Source organism: Leucopleurus acutus (assembly GCF_964270905.1).
Source record: "Leucopleurus acutus genome assembly, chromosome: 14".
NCBI lineage: Eukaryota > Metazoa > Chordata > Mammalia > Artiodactyla > Delphinidae > Leucopleurus > Leucopleurus acutus.
In genome coordinates, this window is record NC_139156.1 from 32,554,326 (window position 1) to 32,566,766 (window position 12,441).

Sequence of the window (12,441 nt, forward strand, 5' to 3'; positions counted from 1 at the left end):
AGGCACTGTTCATGAAGGTCCCTGAGGGACGAGGAGGGAATCTCTTGACGCAGAGGGAGCAAAGGTGAGTCCCTCACATCTTTGTTTGCTAACAGCTTATTGAGATGATGACAGTTTGGGTGCTTTGGTGACGGCATGTGGTTAATTTCACAAAAAGACTTCTCTTTGAAATATTTTGTAATGAGATGAAAAGTGATTATGAAAATCTTTTACAACATATAGAAGCTCACATTTCATATAAGGAAAAAGCAGTAAATTAAAGGAGTATTCTAAGTTATACAATTTTCTTTAAAAAAAAACGTATCCTAAAATTTCGGACTTTTTCTGTGTTTATAGTGGGTAGCTGTACTTTGTTACCAGACGATGATGATGATAAAATCACTGTTAATCTGTTCCTATATGATAAGGGTAACGTTTTAACACTGAGTGAGAAAGTAATTGCTTTTTAAAAAAAAAAAATTTATTTTTTTTATTTATTTATTTTTGGCTGCATTGGGTCTTCGTTGCTGCGCGTGGGCTTTCTCTAGTCGCGGCAAGCGGGGCCTACTCTTCGATGCGGTTCGCGGGCTTCTCATTGCGGTGGCTTCTCTCGTTGCGGAGCACGGGCTCTAGATGCACGGGCTTCAGTAGTTGTAGGATGCAGGCTCAGTAGTTGCGGCTCGCGGGCTCTAGAGCACAGTCTCAGTAGTCGCGGCGCACGGGCTTAGTGCTTAGTTTCTCTGCAGCATGTGGGATCTTCCCGGACCAGGGCTCGAACCCGTGTCCCCTGCATTGGCAGGCGGATTCTTAACCACTGTGCCACCATGGAAGCCTGAATGTATTTGCTCTTTAGATAAAATCTGTGTTCTGGAAAGAGTAAAGACAGCTGTCTAAAAATATTTCTATTGTGATGTGATTTTGTTGTAGGAAATAATGTGTGTTAACATAAAAACTCATGTATGCACACTCAGGCTACCTGGAAGCAGATTTTCTAATGGTTAAAAAATCCTCTAAATGAAGGATTTTACTGGAGTCTGAACTCATATGTTAAAAATATAAAAGGCAACACCTCGGACTTCCCTGGTGGCGCAGTGGTTGAGAGTCCGCCTGCCAATGCAGGGGACACGGGTTCGTGCCCCAGTCTGGGAAGATCCCACATGCCGCGGAGTGGCTGGGCCCGTGAGCCATGGCCGCTGAGCCTGTGCGTCTGGAGCCTGTGCTCCGCAAAGGGAGAGGCCACAACAGTGAGAAGCCCGCGTACCGCAAAAAAAAAAAAAAAAGGCAACACCTTTTCAATTAGTTTATAAGAAAAGCTGATTGATACCAGGGAACATATAAATTGTCTAGCCAAATTCCAATAAGAACCTTTGCCTCATTAATGGAATTGAGAAATGAGTACCATGATTTAGCAAGTGCAGTTAATGACACCCCTTTTCCATCTGGATACAGGTATCTTTGTAAGGCATTTTTATCAGCTACTATAGCTGTTAAAGCCAAATATTGAAATAATAAACTAAACTTAAACCCAGACATTCAAGTCAGTGATCACAAAAATTTCCAAAATAATGAAGTGTATTTAATCATATTACTCCCACTAAAAATTTAGATAATAAATAAATAAGTTTATTTAAAATTTTTTTTATACTAGCAAAAGGGTTTTTGTATCATTAATAAATAATAGTATTTAAAAGTTGTTCTTTACTTTATCCTTTCTATGTTACTCTCTTTTATGTTCTATTTTTGCATGTTTTAATTAATGTATAAAATATGTTAATAAGTAGGATATGTATATAATTTATGAATAAGTCAATACACACACAACAGGAATACACGGTATATTTTACTGATGGGGTATGCAATCAAAAAAGTTTAGAGACCATTATTCTAAATGATGGCAAAGAAAAGGCAACATGAAAGGCTAATTAGTTTTGTTGACATTAGTATTTGGGGACATTTCCCTCTAGCCATGCCCCTCCCTCCCACTGAGAGCCATATTCCCATAAACGCCTCTACCAGTGGAGGAAGGAGGAAGTATAATGGCGTATTTGCCCTTAAATCTGTCTGCATTATATTTCCCTTGTATAAGGAAGAGCCGAGTGTTAACAGCACTATTCTGGCCAGTCTAAGCTCTTTGCCACCTTGGATCTCCATCTATGAAGTTGGGCCACAAGAAGATTTGACTTATTTGCCCTGAGATATTTTCAGCTTTACCACATACAACTGACAGGTGACATCCTGGCATCCCTGATTTGTGGTACCAAAAGTGTTGGAAAGTTGGTCTCTTGTTATCTCCGAAGGTTTTCTGGAAATGCTCAGGAGACCACAGAACAGTGCTTCTATCACTCCAGCTGAAAAGATGGACCACTCAAGAGAGAGCCCAAACTCCCAGGGCATCCTATTTCTCAGGTCTGAGGGACCTTAACTGTACGTGCTTCACAGCTGAGGTCCAGCTGTGGTGTGGTCCACAGTGGCCCCAAATTAAGCTCAACAACAGTCACAAGACAAAGGCCAAGATACCATCCCGTCATTTAGCTGATACCTTACCTTGAAAATTTCTGCCATTTTTCGTTGCTGAGGCAATGAACAGTGGTTCTCAATAGATATGATGATGGGGAGGTCAGAGTTGATAAAGGCACTGCGATCGATGGCTTCAACCACTTCCTGTGAGAGCCAAAACAGCTCATGAGAGTTCAGATATCTGCCCAAGGTGTCAAAAGGCAAGGCATTTACAGCCACAGAAAGCGTCTAAACTGTTTATGCAGAAGACTCTGGCCAAAGTGGTTTTTATCTTTTCAAATGTGTTTTCAAGTTAAGCAACAGGCTATTTGCTATAAGTATATTAAACTATTCATATTGAGTATTGTTCACATACTATGAGGAACAGCTATCGGTATCCTGAATTTAACAAATCTATATATATATACTGAGTATAAGTAAAAGACACTGTTTTAGTTACAGCATCAAAAATGATAAGGCGTAAGATACTTTCCTGCTTTCAAGGAGTTTATAATCAAATCTACTTGGGGCAATAAGACATGTATCACATATTCACATATATTTATGCATGTATGTAAACACAGTTATCAACTACTCCTTCCCTCAATATAGGGTACAAAAAGTTTTAAGAGGGCTGAATAGGAAAATGAGTTAAAAAGAAAATGCATTTTCGCCACCATCTTCACGTACAAGACAGAAATAAGAAAATTCCTTCCAGCCCAGCCACGGTTCAGAAAAAAATGATGTTACAGCCAAAGACCCTCTGAATGAGGATAGTAATTGCACAATGAACAAATAAACTACTTAGAATTTGCAATAATAATACAGTGAAACCAGTCTTCCCGGGTGGCCAATCTCCCTAGGTGGAATCAATTCTCATTACTTTATAATGTCATTTAATCATCTCCTGACACATGATGTTGGCCTTTGTCAGCAGGACACCAGGAGAAATGACCTTTAATTCCTACAGCAAGAGAACAGACCCTGCCTTTTCTATATCATCTTATGATGTAAAAATTTCAACAATATTATTACATGATAACTAATTTAAGGTAACGGTTACTAAACTTTGGTCAAATGAGAATCTAAGGAGAGTTCTAGATCAACTCCTAGGAAAATGAACATGTGTACATCCCACACAATTTGGGGAAGCCTTAAGACCCAGGATAAGAACTCCCAACCTAAGGTATAACTTGGAAGAGTCATTCATTTAAATGACGAATGAAGATAATGACTCTTTGTGATCTGATTTAAAGAAAGTTATGAAGCATTACCTTGAAGGAGATCTTGGTTGTCAGGGTGTGTCCATGATAAATGATGGGCATCCCATCATCTCCGTCCCAGCAGTCCAACTCTACACTCCTACAGCCTTGCAGGAGGACCTGTGGGATCAATGAATGAATCCACCCCAGATGAGCAAATGGAGATAAAGTCTCAAATTAAACCCAGCACAGGCTTCCACATATCAGTGTTCACTCTCCAGGCTAAAACAGAAGGGCCTAAGATTGAAAAGAAATATTACATGTTGGCCAAAGGCCACAATTTATCGGGGTGGGGAAGGGAGAGAATAGATTAAGGTAGAAAGAGTGCTTACCAGAGCTGAATACTATTGGAAGGTAAAATTTGATAGCAAAAACATATGACAATTTTCCCATCAACTTTGGTCCCTCAAGGGACCTACACATGGTGCATCCTGAAATGAGACAGCCAGCCTATAACTCTATCTGGGCAGATGTCAGTGGAGGTGACACAGGTGCTGATGAGGAAATGAGGCCACTGATTCCTTAGTGAACTGGCCAAACATTTATATAAATCCAATCAGGATAAAATCTCCTCTATTTAGACACACATTCTGCCACCACCTAATACCTTTGCTGTGAACATATAGCATGGGAGAAGAGTAGAAGCAGGAAGTTATCAAGGATTTGCCTTGCTGTCTAATCCTAGAACAGCCTCTACAGCAGAGATGACAAATAATCCATAAAGTCCCCTCTGCACACCCATAGCAGCCATCAGTAATCAATCATAATATACTTGCCCCCTAAGCTCTGATGTGTTATCTCACAGCCTCCTCAGCAAAGAACTCCAGGAAACACTACCAGTGAATTAGATGAGATGATACCTATTTGCTTCTCTGGATCTAGAGCTGGAAGCAGAGCTCCTGATATATGTGCTTGGGTTGCATCTCTGTAACGTTTGCTTGGAGCAACTTCTTCCTCCATAGACTGTATTTGTGGACTATCTTAAAGATGACCATATTTTGAAAGGGTCAACCAAAACCAAAGGTGGATATATCTGTGAATAGGCCAACTCTCTGATTTAAGAATCCACCTAACTATTTTCATGTGACAGCAGTCCAGTACTGGGGGCTAGTGGCCATTAGACTTGCTGCAACGTAACTTGGATAGTGGAATCCCCCTTATTTTAATGTTTTTATATGAGATACTTGGTAGATTCTTCCCATTGCACAGCATACAGCACCCGGTTTTCCTAGGTGACCTATCTTCCCAGGGGGAACTGATTCTTTGGCGAAGAATCCCAAGGCTATCAGTGTCTGTCAGCACTAGAGTATCTACAGGTGTGTTGCTTTGGGCTGAAAACTGTCGTGTAATATGACAGGTGGGATGTGAGGCTCCCTCATCTCTGTAGTGAGCCTCGCTGGGAAGAATGTTCACTGACCGGCAGCAGATGAGATGGGTTTTCAGTATGAAAAGACTAAAGGTCCTTATCAATGTCTGCATGACATTAAGGCTTCCACATGTGGCTAGAATAGGAGAACCAGGGCTGCAAATTCCAGGTGAGAACAGAGCTTTTTCTCACTTCTCATCTGCCCCATACAGTAATCGTGGGAGGTAACTGGGAGAGCTGAGAGAGAGCAGAGAGTGGTAAGAAATGAAATAAAAGGGAGCTTCATACTAAGTTTAATCACATCTGTGAGTCTATTTGAGGGGTTTCTGTGCCTTATTCAAAGGCTGTGACAATCTCTACTTGAGGTGCATGTTAAGGAGTAAAAAAAAAAACCTCCCTGATGTCAAATATATATGTATATATGCAGTAGGAATTAAAGCTAGGACAATGGTCCCTGCTTATTTTCCTGGGATAAATACACACACAGACACACACACACACTTCATTTTTTTCCCCTAGAACAATGGATTTCAAACTTCTTTTAACCTTGGAATATTCGGTACAAATGGAGGGCCAATATACAAAGTACATAAAAGAGCAAATCTTCAGGGGCAGTCTGCTCTTCAGTGACTGTCTGCTCTTCTGTGTCAGCAGCTGAGGCCCCTTGACAGAACTCTTATTTTGAAAATCACTACTCTAAGGACACATCTTCATTTCATAATAAAAGCCGTTAGATTTTAGAGTTTAAAATACATACTCCAGGGCTTCCCTGGTGGCGCAGTGGTTAAGAATCTGCCTGCCAATGCAGGGGACACGGGTTCGAGCCCTGGTCCGGGAAGATCCCACATGCTGTGGAGCAACTAAGCCCGTGCGCCACAACTACTGAGCCTGCACTCTAGAGCCCGTGAGCCGCAGCTGCTGAGCCCACATGCCACAACTACTGAGCCCGCGCACCTAGAGCCCGTGCTCTTCAACAAAGAGAAGGCATCACAATGAGAAGCCTGCGCACTGCAATGAAGAGTAGCCCACACTCCACACAGCTAGAGAAAACCCAAAACGCACAGCAACGAAGACCCAATGCAGCCAAAAGTAAAATAAATAAATTAAAAATGGATTTCTATAATAAAATAAAATAAAATAAAATACATACTCCATACCAGATAAGCTTTGGGACAGAAGTTTGACCAATGCTTTGAGGAATATATAGACCTTTATCAGAATAAAGGAAGCTCAAGTCTGCTGGGTTTGTGTAAACAGTACGATTTTTACAGTTGGACCCCCCCCCAACACATACACACACACACACACACACACACACACACACCTGGACGTAGCTAGCTCCTCCCATAATTAACTCACCTTGTGGGAGTTCAGAAAACAGGCAGCATAGACAAGGATGTTGCAGAAAATATAACAGAAGCAACAGACATATGGATCATTGAGAGCTGGATGTTTAGGTCAAAAGGATGTGCTTTTTCTAGTCCAGAGACCCTTCTGAGTTTTCAAGAATATTCCCATGAATTTAAATGTGTAGGGACAGTGCCTGCAGTCTGTAAAAATTTTTTTTGTTGGTTGCCATAGGGATAGATTAATTTTCTGACAAATTGAAAACCAAAACAAACAATATTTTGGGAATAACTTCACAGACAGTTGCATTTTCTGCTATGCTTTCCCACTACAATATATTGATTTATTTAGCATTTAGTGAAGCAATTAGATAGTTTTCCCATGGGAAAATCTAATTTTAGTAGAGGTAGGTCAGACTAACCAGGATCTAAAAGCTATGAGTCTCAAACAACTACTTTTTAAATTTTGCCTAGAATAAAGGTTAAGTGTAGATGGGGCGGGGGGAAGAAACAAAAAGAAGTAAAGAAAACAACTGTATGTATAGGTGGTTTTCCCACACATCATGCTTCCTCACATTTCACAATTAATAGTGTATAAGTTCTTCAAAGGAGTCTGGGGTCAGGCTTTTGTGACTTTGGGGTTACATAAATAAGGTTTAATGAAAACCATATTCCAAGTGAAATTCTCAGTACCTGGCTGTAGAGTTCTACTGAGGACTCTCCTTTGAGTTGATGGCCTGTGAGGTAGGTATTGTGTGAAGATTCAATGTAATAGTAGGAGAGGGGCAATTGCAATTCTTTAATGTTCTCCTGCGACTCATCATTTTTCGAGGCAAAATTATCTTTATCCATTAGAAACCTAGAGAAAACAAAGTTTCTTAGAATTGCATGGGAAAAATATATACTCTTTTTTTAAAAAAATGGACTATAGTTGACTTACAATATTATATTAGTTTCAGGTATACAACATATTGATTCAGTATTTTTATATATTATACTCTATATAAAGTTATTATAAAACAATGGCTATATTCCCTGTGCTGTACATTACTTCCTTGCATCATATTTATTTTACACCTTGTAGTTTGTATCTCTTAATCCACTTCCCCTATCTTGCCCCTCTGTCAAACCCTCTCTGCACTGGTAACCACTAGTTTGTTCTCTGCATTTGTAAGTCTGTTTGAAAAATGAATGCTCTTAAATGATGGGCAAAGATTTTTTAAAAGTTACCTTGCAAATCCTTCAAACGACATTAGGCCCTGATGACACATACTAACACTAGGCTCGAACTTCTGCAAGGGATACAAAAAGAGTGTTATTTAAGTAAAGGAAACTAAAGGGAAAAACCACCACATCATTTTTTAAAACTGTTCTGTTTTCATCAGGAAACATCTAAACCAAATATTTGAACTAATTTAGTTATGCAGTGGTAAGGTCTAGTTTTTTAGTCTAAAAGAAAACATTAATTATGTGTGAGTTTATTATACGAAGCATATTTATTTAAGAGAAAAAAGGAGAGTGGGAGAAAAGAATAAGACTGATTTATATGAAAACAAACGATATCGGTTTATCCAGGTGAAGATGGGGATCATAACGGCAGCTACCATAGAGTTGGTGGGAGGTGAAATGCAAGAATCACATGGAATCCTCGGTACTTGCGCTCCATCATATAATAGCGAGCACACAATCATGTGATCTTAACCTTACATTTTCAGCATTGCCAGTGATCAAGTCCAGTTGCTGGCCAGCTAGTGCACTGATTCCCAATCAGCTGACAAGGCAGGCTGAAAACCTAGACTAATTCTGCTGCATGTGGCGCAGGCACAAGGAACTATCTTGCCTCCCCCTAGCTCCTGCCGCCCCCTAGCGGAAGCCATCACCGCTCGCCTGGGTACTGGGACAGCTTCCTACCCGGTCTCTCTGCTTTCCTCCTTCCATAGCACAGTTTATATTGCAGTGGGGCCAGGGTGACCTCTTAAAAACACAAATCAAATCATGTTACTGCCCTGCTCAAAAGTCTCCAATAGCTTCCCATCTCACATGGACTCGAGTCAAATTCCTTCCCATGGCCTAAAATACCTGGATGATTCGGCCCCTGCCCACCTGTCTGAAATCATGTCAGCTATTGTCCTTCTGGCATTTGTTATTCCTCACAGACGCCAAGCTCGCTCCTGCTTGCTACTCCCTATCTGGAATGCTCTTTCCTCAGATCTTCACATGGCTTATGCATTCAGGGCTCAGCCCAAGTGTCACCTCCCCACAGTGGCCTTTGCTTACTCCTCTCAGCCCTCCTGCATCACTCCATCCCCTTACTCTGCTCAATTTTTTCAGAACCCATTATTACCTGAAATTACTTTATATTTTTATTCACTTATTGTCTGCCACACCCACTAGAATGGAACTAGTATATTTCCAGGTCCTGGAACAGAGCCAGGTCCATAGTACAAGCTAATAAACATTTGTTAAACAATCAAAGTGGTTGACAACCTAACTGCTAATTCTACTGCATGTGCTAGAACTACAAGAAGCGATCATGTACTGATTCCTTACAGCAGTCACTGAGTAAGAGAAGGCTTAGGACCTATGTTAATCATATGTTAAATAAGAACACATATATTTGGTATTTAAAAAAAAAAACCCCAACCCTCTATTTCGGCCCTAGACTTAAAGGTGTTAGAAGGAAATATAGAAAGAGTAAATGTTTACAGAAAATAATTAGCATAGTTAGAGGCTTTACACATTTGCTTGCATACCAAATGGGTACAAACCTGGATGATGCTGAGGATTTCATCGTAAGTGTAGTGTTCTCCTTGGCAATTCACTAGGAAGTCATTGAGCTGGAGGATGCCAACTCCAAATACGCCCAGGGATGTGCTCTCCACCCCAGTGCCATTTGTCACGATACTTGCAGCAGCAATGGCATCAGATATCTGCCTCTGGTTGTCGGACAGCTGCTGTTTACTCTTAATGAATAACCCCAAATCGGAGACATTTCTGGTCAACAAATCTGAAAGAGAACCACCCACAGAACACGGACAGGCTAGCCAGCGTCTTTTATAAAGTTCATCTTGGAGATAATGGTGTTGTGGAAATATTAAGCTGGAGAAACTCTTCACTAATCTGTCTAAACAAGCCATCAAACTCAGTGGAGTTTGATGGAATATAGTTGAAGGAATAAAGTTCACATAGTTGAAGGAATAAACAAAAATGAATCAATGAATAAATAAAAGAAACTAAGAGAGAGCGAGGTCAAAGATTTTGAAAGCCCATAAGATTAAGTATTAGATGGAAACTAAATGTAAATTTATTTGGGGACTTCAGGCTGTATTCAGTCTTTGGTTTTTGAGACTAGCTACTTCTACATCTTTATGTTTGCAGAAATGGAAGACGTACCCTTAAGATTACAGTTTTTTCTGTACTTTAAAAGTGTAACTGTAAACATTTGTGTGCAGGTTTCTGTGTGAACACAAGTTTTCAGCTCATTTGGGTAAACGCCAAGGAGTACAACTGCTGGATCACACGATAAGAGTACGTTTAGTTTTGTAGGAAACTGACAAATTCTCTTCTGAGGTGGCTGTACCATTTTACATTTTCACCAGCAATGTCCTGATTGCTCCACATGTGCACCCATTTTGGTATGGCCAGTCATTTTCATTCTAACCACCTTGGAGGACAGTCAGTTTCTTGCAGAGCTAAACACAGACTTATCATATGATCCAGCCACTGCATTCCTAGGTGTCTACCCAAGTGAGCTGAAAACTTACCTCCACAAAAACCCTGCACACCAAATATTTATAGCAGCTTTATACATAACTGCTAAAACTTGGAAGCAACGAAGATGTCTTTCAACAGGACAAATATCCGTACAACAAAATATTATTCAGCAAAAAAAGAAATGACCGATTGAACTATGAAAAGACATCGAGAAACCTTAAATGCACATTGCTCAGTGAAAGGAGCTAGTGTGAAAAGGCTACATACTATATGATCCCAACTATATGACATTCTGGGAAAGTCAAAACTATGGAGACATGGGCTTCCCTGGTGGCGCAGTGGTTGAGAGTCCGTCTGCCGATGCAGGGGACACGGGTTCGTGCCCCGGTCCGGGAAGATCCCACATGCCGCGGAGCAGCTGGGCCCTTGAGCCATGGCTGCTGAGCCTGCGCGTCCGGAGCCTGTGCTCCGCGACGGGAGAGGCCACAACAGTGAGAGGCCCGCGTACCGCAAAAACAAACAAAAAACAAACAAAAAAACTATGGAGACAGGAAAAAGATCAGTGGTTGCCAGGGTTCAGAAGCAGAGTGGGAGCAATGAAAAGAAGGAGCACAGGGGATCTTTAGGGCAGTGGAACTATTTATTCTGTATACTTCTGTAATGGTAGATACATGTCATTATACTTTTGTCAAAGCCCCTAGAATGGGCTTCCCTGGTGGCGCAGTGGTTGAGAGTCTGCCTGCCGATGCAGGGGACACGGGTTCGTGCCCTGGTCCGGGAAGATCCCACATGCCGCGGAATGGCTGGGCCCGTGAGCCATGGCTGCTGAGCCTGCGCGTCCGGAGCCTGTGCTCCGCAACGGGAGAGGCCACAACAGTGAGAGGCCCGCGTACCGCAAAAACAAAACAAAACAAAACAAAACAAAAAACCCTAGAATGTACAATACAGTTAACACTAATGTAAATTATGGACTTCAGTTAATATATTAATATTGGCTCAACTGTAACAAATATACCACACTAATACAAGATATTACTAAGGGAGGGAACTGTGTGTGTGTGTGGGAGGGTATATGGGAACTCTGTACTTTCCCCTCATTTTTCTGTTAACCTAAAACTGTTCTAAAAAATAAAGTCTATTAATTTTATAAAAAGTGTCACTACTGGGCTAATCCATAGTTATGCACATTTATGACTAAAGTTGAAAAAGGTCAATATTTTTAGCATAAGGACAGTATGTTTTAAAATAATTAAAAAGCAAATGCATGAAAGAGGACGTTTTTTTTTTGTTTTTGCTTTTTAGTGTTTATAGTTTCCAGCAAGAACAGAAGAGAAAAATAATAGGCTTAAAATACATGGGTGGTTATGGTAATGATGGTGGTGGTGAGTGGGATCGAGGAACTAGACATTCTGGTTTACATATTAGGAAAAATGTCCTGGATGTTCAGACAGAAGTGCTCTGCTGAGGTCACGAAAAACTCTCCTGTCAAAGGGCAGACAACTTCCACCCTGGGGTTGAGTACCCACCCACCTGGAGGCACAGAAGAGACTGGTGGTTCCCAACTGGGATATGCCACATACCTTGTGGACTTTTGGAAGTCAGTGGGAAAGGTTTTTAGTTGTCAGAATGACTGGGAGGCTCTATTGGTGAAATATTCTGGAATCCATGGACAGACCCACACAGTGATGAATTTCCTTGTCCAAAATGCTAATGATACCCTATCCCCTGACACCTCCATTAGAAAGATAATTCTCTAAGCATTTCACAGTGCTCCAGGTAGCAGCAAGCCATGTGGGACAGGCTAAGGGCTTGTATGATTGGATCTCTAAATTTCATTTTTAGGTAGAAAGGTCTCAAAGGGAAATATTAAATTCTCGCACAAACCTAGGTCAGGCTGAAGACCACTGGTGTTTTCGTCAATGGTCAGGTTGGTGTAGAGGGGGGCCGCCGTGGAGCCGGCTCGGTCGCAGGGTACGGCATAGATGTCAAAGAGATCCTTCAGGTCCTTGCGGCTCCTCACACTGGGTGCGGGATGGAGAACATCTCACCTTTGGCATTGTTATAACAAGGTAAGGGTCAGACAAGAAAGGCTAAGAAGAAATCCAGCCATACCTGAATGATTTGAACAGCTCAACAAACTCCACAAAACTCATGCTGCTGTCTGAAACCATGAAGCTCTGAAAGCCCTTCATTCCTCCTTTGATCCGCCCATGCCAGCTGCTGCTGCTCCAAGCACTGCAACAAAGACACGGCCTTAATGGGCAGAACTGGGACCAGT

General features: G+C 41.3%; 1 protein-coding gene across 6 annotated transcripts in view; it reads right to left on the reverse strand.

Moving 5' to 3' along the window:
- Positions 1 to 12,441, reverse strand: part of PLCE1 (phospholipase C epsilon 1) — a 316,408-nt gene that overhangs the window by 42,198 nt on the left and 261,769 nt on the right. For all 6 annotated transcript variants that reach the window (XR_014326723.1, XM_082854106.1, XM_082854109.1 and 3 more), the window contains exons 12-18: positions 12,276 to 12,398; positions 12,048 to 12,184; positions 9,218 to 9,456; positions 7,680 to 7,741; positions 7,143 to 7,308; positions 3,750 to 3,857; positions 2,524 to 2,640 (exon numbers count right to left, since the gene is read on the reverse strand). Coding sequence is in view for 5 of the 6 variants with exons in the window: in XM_082854106.1 (XP_082710232.1) it covers positions 2,524 to 2,640; positions 3,750 to 3,857; positions 7,143 to 7,308; positions 7,680 to 7,741; positions 9,218 to 9,456; positions 12,048 to 12,184; positions 12,276 to 12,398 (952 nt within the window). In the remaining variant the exon portion in view is untranslated. The remainder of the gene's footprint in view (positions 1 to 2,523; positions 2,641 to 3,749; positions 3,858 to 7,142; positions 7,309 to 7,679; positions 7,742 to 9,217; positions 9,457 to 12,047; positions 12,185 to 12,275; positions 12,399 to 12,441) is intronic.